Source organism: Chiloscyllium plagiosum, chromosome 4 (genome assembly GCF_004010195.1).
Source record: "Chiloscyllium plagiosum isolate BGI_BamShark_2017 chromosome 4, ASM401019v2, whole genome shotgun sequence".
In the NCBI taxonomy this organism is placed as follows: Eukaryota; Metazoa; Chordata; class Chondrichthyes; order Orectolobiformes; family Hemiscylliidae; genus Chiloscyllium; species Chiloscyllium plagiosum.
The window spans coordinates 96,763,482-96,783,127 of record NC_057713.1 but is presented as its reverse complement, the minus strand read 5'-3'; the positions used below and the strand labels follow the sequence as shown (position 1 = coordinate 96,783,127).

General features: G+C 39.6%; 1 protein-coding gene across 1 annotated transcript in view; it reads right to left on the bottom strand.

Annotated features, from left to right (window-relative positions):
* The window catches only part of LOC122549223 (ATPase family AAA domain-containing protein 2-like), a 61,160-nt gene that overhangs the window by 36,826 nt on the left and 4,688 nt on the right, over window positions 1-19,646 (bottom strand). Inside the window, exons 6-11 of the mRNA XM_043688664.1 lie at window positions 18,072-18,162; window positions 16,928-17,032; window positions 16,022-16,136; window positions 15,473-15,586; window positions 9,128-9,236; window positions 8,200-8,315 (exon numbers count right to left, since the gene is read on the bottom strand). Coding sequence (XP_043544599.1) covers window positions 8,200-8,315; window positions 9,128-9,236; window positions 15,473-15,586; window positions 16,022-16,136; window positions 16,928-17,032; window positions 18,072-18,162 — 650 coding nt within the window. The remainder of the gene's footprint in view (window positions 1-8,199; window positions 8,316-9,127; window positions 9,237-15,472; window positions 15,587-16,021; window positions 16,137-16,927; window positions 17,033-18,071; window positions 18,163-19,646) is intronic.

Here is a 19,646-nt window from a genome sequence, read left to right as displayed (position 1 = left end):
TTTGGGAGGGGGAGTTACCTGGATGTTTTGTTTCAGAAGGCAGTCACGTCTGGTAGATTAAGTGATTCAAACTCAGTTAATGATCAGGGACAACAGGGCGTGACTGTGAGCGAGGCAGGTAGGGAATTCTGAGTTCAGGATTGGAAGAGCCTCAGCTCTTGACCTTGTCACAGAGATGTCCAGACCCTTCGGTCCAACCTGACCAGATATCCCAAGCCAACCTCGTCCCACCTGCCAGCACTCGGCCCATATCCTTCCAAACCCTTCCTATTCATATACCCATTCCAAATGCCTCTTAAATGTTGCAATTGTACCAGCCTCCACCACTTCCTCTGGCAGCTCATTCCATACACATACCAGCCTCTGCGTGAAAAAGTTGCCCCTTAGATCTCTTTTATATCTTTCCCCTCTCACCCTAAACCTATGCCCTCTAGTTCTGGACTCGCCAACGCCAGGGAAAAGACTGTCTCTTTATCCTATCCATACCCCTCATAATTTTGTAAACCTCTAAGGTCACCCCTCAGGCTCTGATGCCCCAGAGAAAACAACCCCAGCCTTTCCCAATAGCTCAAATCTTCCAACCCTGGCAACATCCTAGTAAATCTTTTCTGAACCCTTTCTAGTTTCACAACCTTCCAAAAGTATCCTAACCAATGTCCTGTACAGCCGCAACATGACCTCCCAACTTCTGACTCAATACTCTGACCAATAAAGAAAATCATACCAAACGCCTTCTTCACTATCCTATCTACCTGCGACTCCACTTTCAAGGAGCTATGAACCTGCATTCCGAGGTCTCTTTGTTCAGCAACACTCCCTAGGACCTTACCATTAAGTGTATAAGTCCTGCTAAGATTTGCTTTCCCAAAAACCAGCACCTTGCATTTATTCAAGTTAAACTCCACCTGCCACTTATCTTGACCAATCTGATCAAGATCCTGTTGTAATTGGAGGTAACATTCTTCGCTGTCTACTACACCTCCAATTTTGGTGTCATCAGCAAGCTTACTAACTGTACCTCTTATGCTCGCATCCAAATCATTTATGTAAATGACAAAAACTGGAGGACCCAGCACCGATCCTTGTGGCACTCCACTGGTCACAGGCCTCAGTCTGAAAAACAACCCTCCACCACCACCCTCTGTCTTCTACCTTTCAGCCAGTTCTGTATCCAAATGGCGAGTTCTCCCTTTATTCCGTGTGACCTCGCCTTGCTAATCAGTCTCCCATGGGGAACCTTGTTGAACGCCTTACTGAAGTCCATATAGATCACATCTACCGCTCTTCTCTCATCAATCCTCTTTGTTACTACTTCAAAAATCTCCATCAAGTTTGTGAGACATGATTTCCCACGCACAAAGCCATGTTGACTATCCCTAATCAGTCCTTGCCTTTCCAAATACATGTACAGCCTGTCCCTCTGGATTCCCTCCGACAATATGCCCACCACTGACGTCAGGCTCACTGGTCTATAGTTCCCTGGCTTGTCCTTACTACTCTTCGTAAAGAGTGGCAACCTCCAGTCTTCCAGCACCTCACTGTGACTATCGATAATCCAACAAGTGTGAGATTTTTGCTCCCTGTACGAATGAGGAAAAGGGCTGTGGACAGGATGAGCCAGCTGACCAATGTGCAAAAGGCCATTCAAGAGGGGGACGCAAAAAAGACAAGTTGTTATAGGGAACTCTATAATTAGGGGGACAGATAGTATCCTTTGCGAGCCAGATCGGGAGTCCCGCACGGTGTGTTGCCTGCCCGGTGCCAGGGTACAGGACATCTCCAACCGGCTTGAAAGTATACTGGAATGGGAGGGGGAGGATCCAGTTATTGTGGTCCTCGTTAGCACTAACAACATGGGTAAGACTAGGAAGGAGGACTTATTTGGAGATTATCAAGCACTAGGAAGGAAATTGAAGAACAGGTCCGCAAGGGTCATAACCTCTGGATTACTGCCCAAGTCACATGCTAATTGGCAAAGGGATAAGAAAATTAGGGAAGTAAACACATGGCTAAGAGATTGGTGTGGGAAAGAGGGATTCAATTTCATGGGTTATTGGTATCAATTTTGGAACTGGAGGGATCCACCTGAACCAGGTCTTCTGCCAAAGGATAAGTTGGGTGGTCATGAGGACTTTAAACTTGTGAGTTGGGGCATGGGGTGGGTTAACAGAGTGTGGAGTCAAGTAGAAAGATAAGCAGCAGGTTACCATGTGTGTAGGGTTTAAGTTCAAGGCAGGCTAGAAATGAAGCAAAAAGGAATAATAACTTAGGAAATATTACTAGAGATGCTGGAAACCATGAGAATAAGAAAATTAGCATTAAGGCCCTTTATCTAAATGCTCATAGTATTCATAACAAAGCAAATTAATTAACGGCACAAATCATGAGTGATTATGATGCGGTAGGCATCACAGATGTGGTTGCAGGGAGTTCAGGACTGGCAGTTAAACATTCAAGGATTTACAACTTATCGAAATGACAGGGAGACAGGCAGAGGGGGCGGGGTTGCCTAGTTAGTTAAGAATGAGATTAAATCTATGTAACTGAATGACATAGGGTCAGATGACATGGAGTCTGTGAGAGTGATGTTAAGGAACTGCAAAAGGGGAAAAAAAACATAATGGGAGTTACATACATACCTCCCTGTAATGGTCAGGTCCAGGGATGCAAGATGTACCAGGAAATAGATAGGGCATGTCAGAAAGGCAAAGTCACGGTGATCATGGGGGACTTCAATATGCATGTGGACTGGTGAATAACGTTGCCGGTAGTTCCAAAGAAAGGGAATTAATGGAATGTTTACAGGATGGCTTTTTGGAACAGCTTTGACTTAGTTCTACGTAATGAGCCAGACTTTATAAAAGATCTTAAAGTAAGGGAAAACTTAGGAGGCAACAATCATAATATGGTAGCGTTCAAACTGCAGTTTGAAACAAACAGTTAAATAAAGATAATTACAGGGGCATGAGAGAGGAACTGATGAAAATCGACTGGAAGCATAGCCTCAAATGGTAAGAGTTTCTGGGTGTAACTGAGGACACAGTACAAAGGTTCATCCCAAAGAAAAAAACGATTAGCACTTGGAAATCAGAAGATTGGGAAGACTACAAAAGCAAACAGAGGATAACAAAGAGAAATAAGGAAGGAGAGGATCAAATCTGAAGGTAAGCTAGCCAGTAATATTAGAAATGATAGTAAAAGTTTCTTTCAATGCATAAGAAACAAATGAGAGGCAGAAGTAGAAATTGAGCCACTTCAAATTGATACTGGAAGGCTAGTGCTGGGAGATAAGGAAATAGTTGAAGAACTTAATAAGTACTTTGTGTCCGTATTCACAGTGAAAGACAGCAGTAATAGCTCAACAATTAAGGAGAGTCAGGGGGCAGAGTTGCGTATGGTAGTCATTACAAAAGAGAAAGTGCTAGAACAGCTAAAAAGGTCTAAAAATCGATAAATCTCCTGGCCTCGATGGGCTACATCCTAGAGTTCGGAGAGAGATGGCTGAGGAAGTAGCAGAGGCATTAGTTGTGATCTTTCAAAAATCAATGGAGTCAGGGAAAGCCCCAGATTGGAAAATCGCTGTTGTAACACCCCTTGTTCAAGAAAGGATCCAGACAAAAGATGGAAAGTTATAGGCCGATTAGCCTAACCTCGGTTGTGGGTAAAATTTTAGAATCGATCAATAAGGATGAGATTTCTAAATGCTTGGAAGTGCAGGGTCGGATTAGAACAAGTCAGCATGGATTTACTAAGGAGAGGTCGTGCCTGACAAACTTGTTAGAATTCTTTGAAGAGGTAACAAGTAGGGAAACCCAGTGGATGGTATCTATCTAGACTTCCAAAAGGCCTTTGATAAGGTGCCTCATAGAAAGCTGCTGTGTAAGGGGAGGGCCCATGGTGTTTGAGGCGAACTACTGGCATGGATTGAGGATCGGCTATCTGACAGAAGGCAGAGAGTTGGAATAAAAGGTTCTTTTTTGGAATGACAGCTGGTGACAAGTAGGATCCCGCAGGGTTCAGTGTTGGGGCTGCAGCAGTTCACTTTATATATTAATGATCTGGATGAAGGGACTGGGGACATTCTGGTGAAGTTAGATGGACAGGCAGATAGTACTGAGGTGATGGGGAGGCTGCAGAAAGATTTAAACAGTTTAGAAGAGTGGTCCAGAAATTGGCTGATGAAATCAACGTGAGCAAGTGCGAGATCTTGCACTTTGGGGGAAAAAAAAAGTATAGGCATAGACTATTTTTTAAACTGAGAAAATTCATAAAGCCAAAGTACAAAGGGATCTGGGAGTGCTAGTTCAGGATTCTCTAAAGGTTGACTTACAGGTTGAGTCCATGATTAAGAAAGCAAATGTAATGTTGTCATTTATCTCAACAGGGTTGGAATATAAAAGCAGCGATGTGCATCTGAGACTTTATAAAGCTCTAGTTAGGACCCATTTAGAATACAGGAAGGACATACTGGCACTGGAGCAGAGATTCACGCAGATGATCCCTGGAATGGTAGGCCTAACATATGATGAATGGCTGAGGATCCTGGGATTGTATTCATTAGAGTTTAGATGGTTGAGGGGAGATCTAATAGAAACTTACAAGATAATGCATGGCTTAGAAAGGGTGGACGCTAGGAAATTGTTTCTGTTAGGCGGGGAGACTAGGACCCATCGGCACAGTCTTAAAATTAGAACTGATCAATTTGGAATGGAAATGAGGAGACATTTCTTCAGCCAGAGTGTAGTGGGCCTGTGGAATTCATTGCTGCGGAGCGCAGTGGAGGCCGGGATGTTGGGTGTTTTCAAGGCAGAGGTTGATAATTCCTTGCAAGATCAAGAATTTAAGGGCTACGGGAAGAGTGCAGCTAAGTGGAATTGAAACGCCCATCAGCCATGATTAAATGGCGGAGTGGACTCGTTGGGCCGAATGGCCTTGCTTCCACTTTGTCTTATGATTTTTACTTAATTCAAGAACTCTAAATAGCTTTTGCCTTTCCCTTCTTTGCCATATATGATACCCATCCCTTTTTATTGAAAGCTTATCACCTGTGTTCATGTTGTAATTTCTGATTTTTCTCACATTCACATTGTAATGAAATTCCATTCTCTTTTACTCAAGAGAACATTGGAATTAGTTCTCTTTCATTTTGATATGGTTCACTCAGATTAATTGATGTGTGATAACTACATAATAAATAAAGAGAAATGAATATATTTGCTGAAACGGACCAAAAGTGCGTTAAAAACCAGAAGGCTGTTCACCTCTCCTCACCCTGTTTTACACAGTCTGAAGACAGACAAAAGCCTTCCAAACAGCAATCCAACTTTGAAAGACTAGTTTCTATTTAGTTAGCAATTCAACATAGCAACTCCATCCAATCAGCATAATAACACTACGTGGTTAGTCTAAATTCAGCTCATCTAAATTTCTGCTTCTTGAATCTTAATTCTCACCACGCTCCATTCATTGATCACCTTTATGCTGACCTGTAATTCAACTCCAATCTGGCAAATTCTCATCCTCGTTTTCAAACCCTTCAGGGTCTCAACACTCAATGTCACTCAGCCCTAGGTCATCATGCTCCTCCAATTCTGACATCTTGAACATGTCCTTTGTCCACCCTCCCTTTGGCAGTCATGCCTTCAGCTAAATTAGCTCCAATTTCTGGAATTTCCTCAATAAACCTCTCTCCTCTTCACTACTCTGCATAAAGCATATCTCTTAACAAACTCTTGTTCATTTGTTCTAATAGTTTCTGATATTCCTCAGGGCCAAATTTAGTTTGATAACACTCCTATAAATGCACTTCAGAACCTTTTACTTGGTTATAAGTATCTTGCATTTATTGAAGCTGAATTTCCTACTCCCACTGCTTATTCCTGATGTCATTTGAATTGAAGAATATCATTCTGATTTTCCATGTGCAATACCACAGGAGAAGCTTTAATGTTGTGGTTCTGTTCGCCGAGCTGGAAGTTTTTGTTGCAAACGTTTCGTCCCCTGGCTAGGCGACATCATCAGTGCTTGGGAGCCTCTTGCGAAGCGCTTCTTTGATGTTTCCTCCAGTGTTTATAGTGGTCTGTCCCTGCCGCTTCCGGTTGTCAGTTTCAGCTATCCGCTGTAGTGGTTGGTATATTGGGTCCAGGTCGATGTGTTTGTTGATGGAGTTTGTGGATGAATGCCATGCCTCTAGGAATTCCCTGGCTGTTCTCTGTCTGGCTTGCCCTATGATAGTAGTGTTGTCCCAGTCGAATTATTGTTGCTTGTTGTCTGCGTGTGTGGCTACTAAGGATAGCTGCTCGTGTCGTTTCGTGGCTAGTTGATGTTCATGTACGCGGATTGTTAGCTGTCTTCCTGTTTGTCCTATATAGTGTTTTGTGCAGGCCTTGCATGGTATTTTGTACACTACATTCGTCTTGCTCATGTTGGGTATCAGGTCCTTCGTTCTGGTGAGTTGTTGTCTGAGCGTGGCTGTTGGTTAGTCAGAATTGCCAAATTGCAGAATTAAATGTTAATGAGTTTACTGGATGTTGTGAGTCTGCCTCTAACACTTCCCTGACCCGACAAAGAATTCTTCACTGCCAAGTGTCATCAACGTATCTGGCCCAGAGTTTGGGTTGAATTTGTGGTAAGACTGTTTGTTCTAACCTTTGCATTACTGCTTCTGCTATGAGTCCCGAGATTGGTGATCCCATGGGTGTTCTGTTGATTTGTTCGTATATCTGGTTGTTGAATGTGAAGTGTGTTGTGAGGCACAAGTCCAGTAGTTTAAGTATGCCGTCTTTGTTGATAGGTTCAGCGTCCTGTTTTCTGTTCTGTATGTTCAGTAGGTTGGCTATTGTTTCTCTGGCTAGGGTTTTGTCAATCGAAGTGGACAGTGCCGTCACGTCGAATGATATCATGTTTTCTTCTTTGTCTATGTGTATATTTCTGATGATGTCCAAGAATTCCTTTGTTGATTGTATAGAGTGTTTGGATCCGCTGACTAGGTGTTTTAGTTTCTGTTGTAGTTCTTTGGCCAGTTTGTGTGATGGTGTCCCTGGTAGTGATACTATGGGTCTGAGTGGGATGTCTGGTTTGTGTACTTTAGGTAATCCATAGAATCTGGGGGTGTTGTTGCTTTCCGGTTTCATTCTTTGTAGGTCAGCTCTGGTTATCTGTCCGTTTTTTTGTAGATTCCTTAGTGTGTTATTTATCCTATTGGTGAGCTGTGGGGTGGGGTCAAACTCCCTCTTTTGGTAGGTGTTGGTATCTTGAAGTAGTTGTTGTGCTTTTTGGATGTAATCAGATTTATCTAGGATGACTGTCATTCTGCCTTTATCTGCTGGTAGTATGATTATGTTCTTATCGTTTCTTAGTGATTTCACTGCTTCCCTCTCCTTGGTGTTGAGGTTATGTGTTTGTCTTTTCCTTATTATCATAGGTACGACAGTTTGTCTCACTGTTTGTTGTGTCTCTTCTGTCAGTCCATTGTTCCTGAGTGTGCCTTCTAGTGCTGCAAGGAAGTCTGCTGTCTTGGCGTCCCTGTGGTTGTAGTTGAGCCCCTTGGCCAGTATTGTTCTTTCCGTGTCTGTGAGCTGTCTGTGGGAGAGGTTTTTAACCCAGGTGTGTGTTGTAGTGTCCTCTTTGTTGTGTGTTAGTTTGCTCCCAAGCACTGATGATGTCGCCTAGCCAGGGGACGAAACGTTTGCAACAAAAACTTCCAGCTCGGCGAACAGAACCACAACGAGCACCCGAGCTACAAATCTTCGCACAAACTTTGAACACTTAGAAGCTTTAGTGTGAAAAGAATGTTTTATTTAGCATGGATCCATTACATTTGATATTAATGCAAGTTTGTAAAATATGATCAATCAGCTGGAATTTGGAATTGTGAACATGATTCTATATCAAGGGAAAATCAACAACAGTTCACTATCAGCTGGATTTGCCTATTTACAACAACACTTACAAGGGACAAGTCATGTTAGTAGGTAAATAACAATGTTTCCCAAATCATTGACTACCTGTGACTATTATCAAGTGGAAGATTAGAAAGTAATGCAGTTTAGCACAGCAAGACCAAGTATAAAATTAAAAAATCGAAAATAATTTGTACCTTTCTTGTTCAACATAGCAACTCCCAAATTTCAACTAACCATCTCAGTCCATATAAAACAGCATTAAAGACAGTGGGAGAGTAAACTGATATTTATGTACCTTGGAGGTTGAATTTTAAATCTCTCAAATACTTCAGGATAAAGCAATGGAAAAACCACCATCTCCTTCAGCGCAGCAATATGGCTTGAAAGTCCTCCCACACTACTGAAATGTACCTAAGAATATATAACAGAAACAAATACTACTTTTACTGGTAACAGTTGTCCTAAATGTGCTTTCTTCCCACACTTTGGTCAACGAGAAGAAACTGATTGACCTTATCCAAAACGTTCTTAGACATCTCCCAATTCATGCTTTAAAATTCAAAGCATAGCATACCAGCCTTCATGTGCTCAAGATGGTGTTCACAAAACTGCTATTTAATCAGTTTCTAATGTACATAGTTGCCCATTTTACACACTGGGCATTTAATTGATAATTGCAACTCAATTTGTTAGCACTCCATGACACTGGAAAACAGTATGGTCAGCATGGAATATTTTCCCAATTCATCTCTAAAGATTTTAATGTCTATAGCATTACAGTGGTGAGCTTTCATTGTAGATAAATCGGCAACAATCTGACTATTAACCATATAGAATCTTACAGTACAGGAGGCCACCATTTAGTCTAGCTTGTACTAGCCCTTGTGCTCTCCAAACACACCATTCTTTATTGTCAATATATGCATGACAAAGAACTGCAGATGTTAGAAATTAGAAACAAAAAACAGAAATTGCTGGGAAAAAATATGAGCTGAGAGGAAACTGCAAAAAGTCTCAGCAAAAAAGATACACAACTAAAAGCCCGTTGTGTTCCTAGTACTTCAATGGAAATAAAGTGGCCAAAAAACAATGGATGAATACAAATTCCGATACATACACATCATTTAATCTGACAACAGTTGGTGACTAACTTGCTAAATTTGTGTGTAAGAAATGGAGTGATGGAAAGACTTAAGGAACTAATGAAACTTTTCTTCACTTACAGAAGTGTCAATTTGCATTGGATCCACATCTGCCAGGCTAGCACCGATTTTCATTCGATCTTTGCGAATTCCTTTCAAATCATCTTTCCTAACATTTAGTGGAAGACATCTGGAAGTAAAAAACAATTTTAAACAGGGGGGTGGTTGACAGAAAGTGTGCCTTCCCATGCTTGCACACGTAACTGTAAACAGTTACATTAGAGGGATAATCTTAGAAGGAAAAAACACTAACCACATTGCATTGTGTACCACTTCATCTTAGGCAACTTACTGTACCGCCAGGAAGTGACAGTCGTTTAGCAGTATTCCACAAAAACAGCCAGCAAAATTCAAACTTCTGGAAACCACTGGGAAATAGTTTTTTCTCCATTTTAACCGTGCTAATTCAGAAGTCAAAACTGTTGTCTAATTTCACAAAGTTTTTAAATCAAACCTTTCTCATCTATGATGCAAAAACAGAGAATTTCACCATCCTTCAAATACCATCACTGAATGTCCCACTGATAACATCCTGAGTTACTCCTGACCTGAAAATGAACTAGACTCACTGTAAAACTGGTTTAGAAGCCTCTGAATCTTGCATTAACTCACTCCCCCACTCCCCAAAGCCTATCCATTATCTACAAGGCACAAGTCAGGACTATGATGGGATACGCCCTACTTGCCTGGAATAATGCAGCTCCAACAATACACAAGAAGCTTAACACTATCCAGGACAAAGCAGCTGACTTGACTGAGTCCACATGTACACTCAGTCCCTCCACTACCAACATTCAATAGGAGCAAATGACCATTTATCAAGGCCCCAAACTAATGACCATCTAGGACAAGGAAAACAGACACATAGGAACACACACCACTTGCAAGTTCCCCTCCATTCACCATTCTGACTTGGAAATACTTTATCATCGCAGAGTCAAATTCTTAGGTCTCCTTCCCAAACAGTATTGTGGATCTGTTACAAACGGTTGGCAGCAGATAAATACAGCTGTTCACACCTAAATCTCAAGGACAACAGAGGACTGGCAATAGATCGTGGCCCACGTAATGATTTCCTCATTCTGTGAATGAAAGCAAAACAAAAAAAAAGTAGAAACAGCTGGAAATATTCAAGCTGGACAGCATTGTGGAGACAGCAATAGAGTTACACAGCGGGCTTACACTTGTGTCAGATCTGAAGAATATGTTCAATTATGCTGCCTGTCTTGCTTAAAACTTCAGATTTACAACATTCATAACAATTTGCTTTTCATAAAGCATAAATGCTCTTTTCTTCAAGAAAAATAAGCATTGTGGATTGCCCTGACTTTGACAACGCTATAAAATGACCGAAGCCTCAAGTTCTCAAGTACTTAAAAGAATGAAATGATAAATCCAAAATGGATGAAGTGGATACAATTTTCAGTTCTACGGTTTCCATTTTGAGAGCAAAGGCAAATGTAGCAGCATTGTAATTGTACCGGTGATAAACAAACATTATGAACAGATGGACTCAGCAAGTCAGTAAGCCAATGTTTCATTTTCCACAGAAATCAGAAGTGGAGGGACTGGCGATTCTTACAGCAGATTTGAAATTTAAGACTTGTGCCATTCTGGACTTGGAGAACAGCAATGACTTATGTATACTATAGCTGGTGTGGTATTCAGAAGAATAAATTGCAGGATGGCATGTCTTAGAGGGCAGCCATTTGAGAGACCTTCAGATTACCAAATGATTTTAGCTAGGGAATAAGAATGGGTCACCGTGTGCATCAAGGGAGGTAAGGATTCTGGAATTGTCCAACACCCACAGGGTCTTAAAATGCAATGAGTACAGCAAGAGGTGGCAAAGGAAGGTTAATTCAAATCAACACTATGGCAAAAGATGCTATGCAAAAGATAGAACGGCTGGAAGAAGCTGTAAAAGATATTTGTGGAAGACTGTATTGAAGTACTGAAGTCAATAGAAAACAGAAAAGAGGAGGGGAGGAGGAGAGAAGAGAATCAAGCAGAATAAAAAACAAGCTTCCCACTCGCTATTATCAATTTTACATTACCAACCAAAACATACTTGACCCATAATTTTGGTTGCATTGAAAAGGAAAAGCTTGTAAATATGCATGAGGGTAACGAATAAAGAACAAATAAAAAGTCAATATATAAGCCCATTACTGTTCAAGCTTAATATCCAGTTCTAAAAGATCACCTTGCCCAACACTGCCACAGATGCCGGGAGACTTGTGCAATTCTATTTCAGATCTGAAACAGAAAGAAATGGATAAAAGGTTTTCCCTGATGCTCGTGGAATAAAGACTTTTTCCACAGGACCACTGGAGACATTTTCCATATTTTGCTTCAGGTAATGATGGGGCAAAGACTGCCGAAAGACATCAAAGACAGATAATCTAACAAAGCACTGCTCCAGGAGATACTTTTCAATTGTCAATCAGCAATTATTCTGATTTAACAAAGCCACACAAGCTAAGGCGGCTTCAATAGAATGAGATGAAATTAAGAGTACAAATCCAAAAGACTGCAACTTTGAAGACTAATGTGGAAGTAACAAGAGGACGATTTAAACTACAAGCTATTGGAGCAGAACACCGCCATTCAGTCCATCCAATCCACTTAAGTATAATATATTCAGTCCTGCAATGTCCTACCTTCTCCTCAGATCCCTGCAGATTGTTCCTTTTCAAAACAACCCCTAATTCCATCTTGCATGTCTTAATTGAACCTGCCTCTACCACACCCTCAGACAGTGCATTCCAGACCTAACCATTCGTCTTGTTTTGTTTTTGCATGTTTTAATAATTTCTCTACGTCTGGATTCTCTTGGTATTTGGAAGAATGGAAAGAGTAATCCAAGATGGATGAAGAATATAGTAAAGCCATGGCAAGGTCCTACATGGGAGGCTGATAGTGATGGTAAAAGCACATGGGATTCAAGGTATCTAAACAAGTTAGATCCAAAATTGGCTTTCTGGTTGGAATCAGAGGGTGGTAGCAGAAAGCTGTTTGTGTGACTGGAAGCCAATGCATAGTGACATACCCCAGGGAGCAGTTTTGGGTCCCTTATTATTTATGATATATAAAGGCTATGTAGAAGAAAATATGGGGAATGATAAGCAATTAATTGGCCTGGTGGTTTACATTGTGGAAGGAGGCCTTAAGTTACAAGAGGATACAGATGGATTGTTCAGATGGGCAGATCAGTGGCAGAAGGAATTTGACTATGATCAGTGTGATAAAATGCACTTTTGAAGAAGCAACAAGACAAAGGAGCACTCAGTGAATAGCAGGACACAAGGAAGCTCAGAGGAAGTGGGACCTTGGGGTCTTTATCCACAATCCCTGAAGGTGGATATTACGGTAGTTAAGGTCGCATACAGGACACTTGCATTTAACAGTCATAGCATAGATTATTAGCACCATATTGCAGCTACACTAAACTTTGATTACACAACAGCTGAAGTACTGTATGCAGTTCTGGTCACCGCACTATAGCAAGAATGTGACTGCATTGGAGGAGTGCAGAGGTGATTTACCAGGATGTTACTGGAGATAGAGCAATTTAGCTACGAAGAGAGGCTGCATAAAGCTCAAGTTGTTTTCTAAAGAGCAGAGAAAGCTGAATGGGGACCTAATTGAGGTGTACAAGATTATGACAGGCAAAGACATGGTAGATAGAAAGTAGCTACTTCCCTTAGCTGAAGGGTAAATAACAAGACCACATAATTTCAAAAGGTGAAAGCAGGAGGTTGAGGTGTTATGAATCCAGGACAGCAGGAAAAGCAGGACAGGTTTTAAAAGTTGCCATTTTGAGAACAAAGGCAAATGGGTTTAATAACTTACTGAACATCCTAGACATTACAGGTGGTAAGCAAACACTATGAATAAATGGACAGAACATAAGACAATATGCAAATGTTTTCTTTTCAACAGAAATTTTAAATGGAGGGATTGGTGACTCTTAGGAATTGTTTGGAATCTAAGCCATATGCCATTCTGATTTACACTTTCATGAATGGAAAGATTTTCTTCTTAATTATTCTGTCCAGACTTCTCATGATTATGAATACTTCAATCAGGCCTCCTCTCCAAGAGAAACAAGCCGAAACTTCTCTTAATTATCTTCATAACTGAAATTCCTCATCCTTGGAACAATTCTTGCATACCTTCCAAAGCTCAGAACGGAATACAACAGTTCAGATGTGGCCTAAATAGTGTTGTACAAGTTCAATGCAACTACCTTTCTCTTGGTCTGTGTCACTGTTAATAAAGCCAAGGTACTGTATGTGTCATCAACTGCTGTCTCAACATACCACCTTTAATAACTTGAGCACATATATATCCAGTTCTCATTGAGGCACATTTCTGAAGGGATGATGATCAATGTCCTCCCTACTAAAAAGGTAATGCCACACATTTGCACCTCACCTGCCAGCTATCAACCACTGCAAATTGTCTATGTCCTTTTTGGGTTTTACACTATCCTTTGCACAGTTCACAATGCTTCCACATTTCATTTTGTCCTCAAATATAGAAATCATGCTCTGTACACCAAGGTCTTGATCATCACAAAAAGGGTGGATGGAACTCGACTCTAAATTTTTCCCAGGCTGAAAACATCTATTAAACATTTAGGTGCTTTCTGGCACTCCGTCAATATCCGTGCCTACAAGAAAAAAAATATCGGACTTCCAAATCATTAAGCAATTCAATCCACTTGCAAAAGGCATTGAAATTGTCTGGCACTCCTCCAAATGGATTTTGTACAGTTCACTGTCACAGGTCATTTGAACATGTGATGTACCAAGTTTCTGACACGTTTTGGGACCAATGAATCTTGGTTTGTCTACATGAAAAGGATGCTATATTGTCATTGTTATCTTAGAAATACAACAATTGTTTTGGACCAAAAACTTTTAAAGTATCCCATAGGAAATACATATTGTTTGAAGTTTACAGCAATGTAAAAAGATCTACATCGTGTTTTATAAAGTCTCCAGAAGATATTAAAATAATTCACAAATGATTATATTGAATTTCAGTGACACATTTGCAAAGGTCAGTCACATCTGGATTCAACAGGAGTCAGATGCTAAGATTCTAATGTCATGGCCCATGGAAGACAAACATGAAAAAACAAAGCCCATACAGCTTAATGCTCCAATGTGAGTGGAGTGAAGAAGTTTTAGCTTTTCATTCAGATAAATATGTGTCATACTTAATAAAATTGTATTGACAGCAACTTTGAAGGAATGGAAAAAGGATAGTGTTTCTCTATTAACCCAAAACTTCAAAGCATTTTAGTTCATTCAAAAGTTTTGAATTTTCTGTAAAGATTTCCTTTTGCTTCTCAACAAGGCATAAGTGAGTTTTTCTATGAGCTACGTAGTACTTATGAAACATTCTCTAATTTTTGTATATTTTTATCATTCCTCAAAGTAATACCTCAGAGCTATTTTTTCCTTGTTGAAATTCTTATTTGTCCTTTGATCCGAACACCTCCCTTCATTTATCTTCCTGTGCCAACTTGAGCCATTGCAAGTGTACTTGTTTCTCACCATTAATACAGAAACTCACCCTATGCAAAAACCGTTCACAACAAATTCTGTTAAGTGATGCAGAATTACGAGCAAATTCATGGCGTCAACTACTGCCAACTAAACCTCCACAGACAAAACTCACCAGCAACAATTAGCCTCTTAGAATTCCAATGTATCCTTCAGTTACACAAAAAAAACAAATCTTTTTAAAACTATTAACTTCATTGTATATCAACATTACTTCAACCCACTAGCCACTTTTACATTTTTCAAGTGATTGCCAGCAGTAACAGGAATGATTTATATTCAAACACAAAGTGCTACAGTTATGATGATGCAAGGTTTTTTAAAATAAGAATCAAATGACATCATAAAATGAAATCTTTTAGTTCTAACTACATTTAAATATCAACCCAAAAAGGTTACAACTAAAAAATGAAATTTCACACATGTTCTAATTAAAACCACATATGGATTGGTAGTGGTAAATCTACCCACATTTTCATTGGCAAAATTATAATCACAATGACACTGACCCTCATTATGGTTTGCACTTCAATATATTACAAGCTGATAATTTGTCAACAAGTGCCAAGTGAACAAGCTGTTAGCAAAATAAAGTTTTTATCCCAAACTTATTCCAAATCATCTTTCTTCTGGCTCCACACTCAACTAACAATATGTTTGGAAAGACTGTATTTTATAAAATATCCAATTTACTGCTCTAAGAATTAAAGCAAAAGAAAAATTACTGACTTTGGAACAAAACAACTGTCCATTTTACATGTCTCTATTCCTAAAATGCACAACATACCTCAGAAGTGTTTGGTTCCTTGCTTTGTTCCTTCTTCTCTCAAAACACTCTTCCTCATCAGAGGAAGAGGAAGAGGAGGTGGTAGAATCACTGCTGTGTATTGCCTGTCTTCGCCTTAAATAACAAAAAAAAAGTGTGTACGCAGACTAAAATTTTTCATGCACAGCTGTTATATTCTTAAAAAAAACCTGTATATCTTTGAACTTCTTGTCTACACCAACTAGTACAAGACCACGTGCAAGGGTAGCACTTCAGAGATTCTCAGTCAGCTCTTTAGATTTTTTAAGATTAAAATCATATTGATCCCAATATTCATTGTTTGTTTCGTCATATGATAGAGCTGCACAATTTACAAAACAGAAATGCAAAGTCATATAGTCTTAATATACCACATTATATACTTTATTGGCAAGGTTATTCATTCAGGATCAAGCAGAGGACAAACAAAGTAATTATCTGCATTAAAAGGTGGCTTGAATCCTATTACTAGAACAGGCTGTTACCCAAAGACGAAAGTATTACATTGCAGATTTTAATTCCATTACAAACCTGTTCATTTTTCTCTTGCAGTAAGGACTTCGCGAGCCAGAAGTACCAAAACGAAATCTTTGCCTTACAGGAGAAGCTGGACCACGATAAAATATTGTGCATTTTCTTTTAGGCTCTAGTACAAAAAAAAAAGTGAAACAATTGAATTCTAGTATGTACACACTAAAGACTGAAGATTTTCCCAAACACTTATGTATAAGACAGATTGACATTACCTACCAGTTGGCAATTTCTATGCATACAGCCAAAAGATAATTATTTACAGGATTTCACTGCTTTTATTTAAACAGAAAGATGTAATGCAGAATAAATATATCAATCTTTCAAAAACAAGATCTAGCTGCACTGCTGTCAAGAAAAAAAAAAGTACAAAAAGGTGATTTAATACTATGTACTTTTACAATCATTGGAGTCATAATGAGAAAGCTATCGAAAAGAAGGACTTTTTATTCTCAATAGGTTCACTGTTAGTCTTACACCACTCATAGGACTACAGTGACGGTTGTGTAATGTGTATACAGATGTTTTTTTTGTATATGCATCAGAGTTGTTTAAACAATCTAATATAAAATCTATTTTATGATGTTCAGATCTATGACAGTAAAAACAGGCTTAATAACAAAAGTACAAACTGTAAACATTCTGAAAATGCCAGCACAATAAAGCCATTCCAGCCCCTTCATCTGCAAAGTATGATGATGATGATGGCAAAAAGCTTATGGGCACCTAATTATTTCATTTGGAGGATGAGTAATGTCATTATTGTTGAAAGGTAAATTCCAGCAGCCTTCTGTAGATTGCATCAAGGAAGCACAAGAAGCCAAAAAGACTACTATGAAAAGAAAAATATTAAAATACTGTCTGTGAGAGAAGACAAAATAAAAGACAAAAAAAGCATATCTTCACCTGGAGCTTGGCATTGCACAACAGCCTTCCTCTGACGCAAATAGTAGCGCTTTGGCGCGTCTTCCTCATCTTCTCTATCTTCAGTCTCCTCCTCTTCAGATAATTCTATTGCAACAGGTTTAGAAATTAATTATTTGTTAATTCAACATGTACTGTGAGGAAAGACAGACCACATATTAATTATTCAATATCTCAGTTCATGATTTGGTTGACTCTCATAAGGCTTGTAACATCAAAAGATGGAAAAATACAATATCATGTTCCTAATGAGGATTGTCTGAAAGAAAACGCATACAAAAAATTCAGCCATTTAAGGATAGATTGTCCCCCTCCCACCAAAGTTAATTGCTCAAAATATCATGCAAATCATAGTACAGGTAAAACTAAAGTTAGAAAAGATGGGAAAAGTGATTAATGAAGGATGCTTTGTCAAATGACTTTTATTCTCTTATTTGTGTTAAATTTGATTGCACCTGGTCACTGCAATATACTTCAAATATTGATTTTAAAATGTATTTATTTTTACATTTAAGCCTGCCAGGAAAGGTAAATCTACATTATTGTTCGCAATAATTAATTCAAGAAGGTACTAGAGAAATTAACAGGACTGAAAATTGATAAATTCCCTGGACATGACAGTCCACATCTGTGTTGAACGAAGTGGTTGGAGAGATAGTGTTTGGGTTGATGATCATCTTCCACAATTCTATAGATCCTGCAATGTTTCTCCAGATTGGAAGATAGCATATGTAACCCCACTATTTAAAGAAAGAAAATGGGAAACAACAGACCCATTAGCCCAACATCACTACTAAAGGAAATGCTAATATGTTATAAAAGACATGACAACTAGATACTGGAAAAACAATACGATAGGATGGTGTCAATATGGATTTATGAAATGGAAATCGTATTTCACAGAACATTGTCAAATTTATCTTTGTATAATTAAAATATAAACAATATACTGCAGATATTAGAAATCTGAAGTAGAAACAGAAAGTGCTGGAGAAACTCAATAGGTTTGGCAGCATTTGTGAAGAGAGAAACCACTGATTCTGTTTTTCTCTCCACAAATGCTGGAAGACTAGTTGAGTTTCTCCAACATTTTCTATTTTGTATAACGAAACCTGTGAACACCTACCTCCACTCCCATCCTCATGACCTTCTGTTGTTTCTTCATCTATTGTCTGAACGGTCCTCTTTTTCACATGTGAATACATATCCAGATTTTCCTTCAAAGCAAAAAAGACAGTATCAGATTCAAACCTTGAAAATATTTTACCCTTTGATAAGATAGTCTCGGTCTTCAGCTCAATGGTTTATTTTTGTAAGAGTAACTGAGTTTGGAAAATAAAAATCAATGTATGAAGCACTGTCAAAATTAAACAAAACTCATTCCATAGAGTACAACTGAGCTTCCAACGTTAAAAAAACCCCTCAATACAGCCAAGGCCACAAAAGGTGGTCCAGATCAACTCTAGCATGTTTGTCAGTATACATGGGTATTTAAACCAGCATGTACCTGATTCAATACCAAGGCAGGTAGAAAAGTATATTATGGAGACGTCATAAGGAAGGTAGGGATACAGACAGGTTGAGTAACAGGGCAGATGAAGTTTTCATCTGAGGACTGTCAGATTACAGAGGAGGATGTGCTGGATGTCTTGAAACGGGTAAAGGTGGATAAATCCCCAGGTGTACCGGAGAATGCTGTGGGAAGCTAGAGAAGTGATTGCTGGGCCTCTTGCTGAGATACTTGTATCATCGATAGTCACAGGTGAGGTGCCGGAAGACTGGAGGTTGGCAAACGTGGTGCCACTGTTTAAGAAGGGCGGTAAGGACAAGCCAGGGAACTATAAACCAGTGAGTCTGACTTCAGTGGTGGGCAAGTTGTTGGAGGGAATCCTGAGGGACAGGATGTACATGTATTTGGAAAGGCAAGGACTGATTCGGGATAGTCAACATGGCTTTGTGCGTGGGAAATCATGTCTCACAAACTTGATTGAGTTTTTTGAAGTAGTAACAAAGAGGATCGATGAGGGCAGAGCAGTAGATGCGATCTATACGGACTTCAGCAAGGCGTTCGACAAGGTTCCCCATGGGAACCTTGATTAGCAAGGTTAGATCTCACGGAATACAGGGAGAATGAGCCATTTGGATGCAGAACTGGATCAAAGGAAGAAGACAGAGAGTGGTGGTGGAGGGTTGTTTTTCAGATTGGAGGCCTGTGACGAGTGGAGTACCACAAGGATCAATGCTGGGTCCTCTACTTTTTGTCATTTACATAAATGATTGGATGCGAGCATAAGGGGTACACAGTTAGTAAGCTTGCAGATGACACCAAAACTGGAGGTGTAGTAGACAGCAAGGAGGGTTGCCTCGGTTTACAACAGGTTCTTGACCAGATAGGCCAATGAGCTGAGGAGTAGCAGATGGAGTTTAATTCAGATAAATACAAGGTGCTGCATTTTGGGAAAGCAAATCTTAGCAGGACTTATACACTTAATGGTAAGGTCCTAGGGAGCGTTGCTGAACAAAGAGACCTTGGAGTGCAGGTTCATAGCTACTTGAAAGTGGAGTCACAAGTAGATAGGATAGTGAAGAAGGCGTTTGGTATGCTTTCTTTTATTGGTCAGAGTATTGAGTACAAGAGTCGGGAGGTCATGTTGCGGCTGTACAGGACATTGGTTAGGCCACTGTTGGAACATTGCGTGCA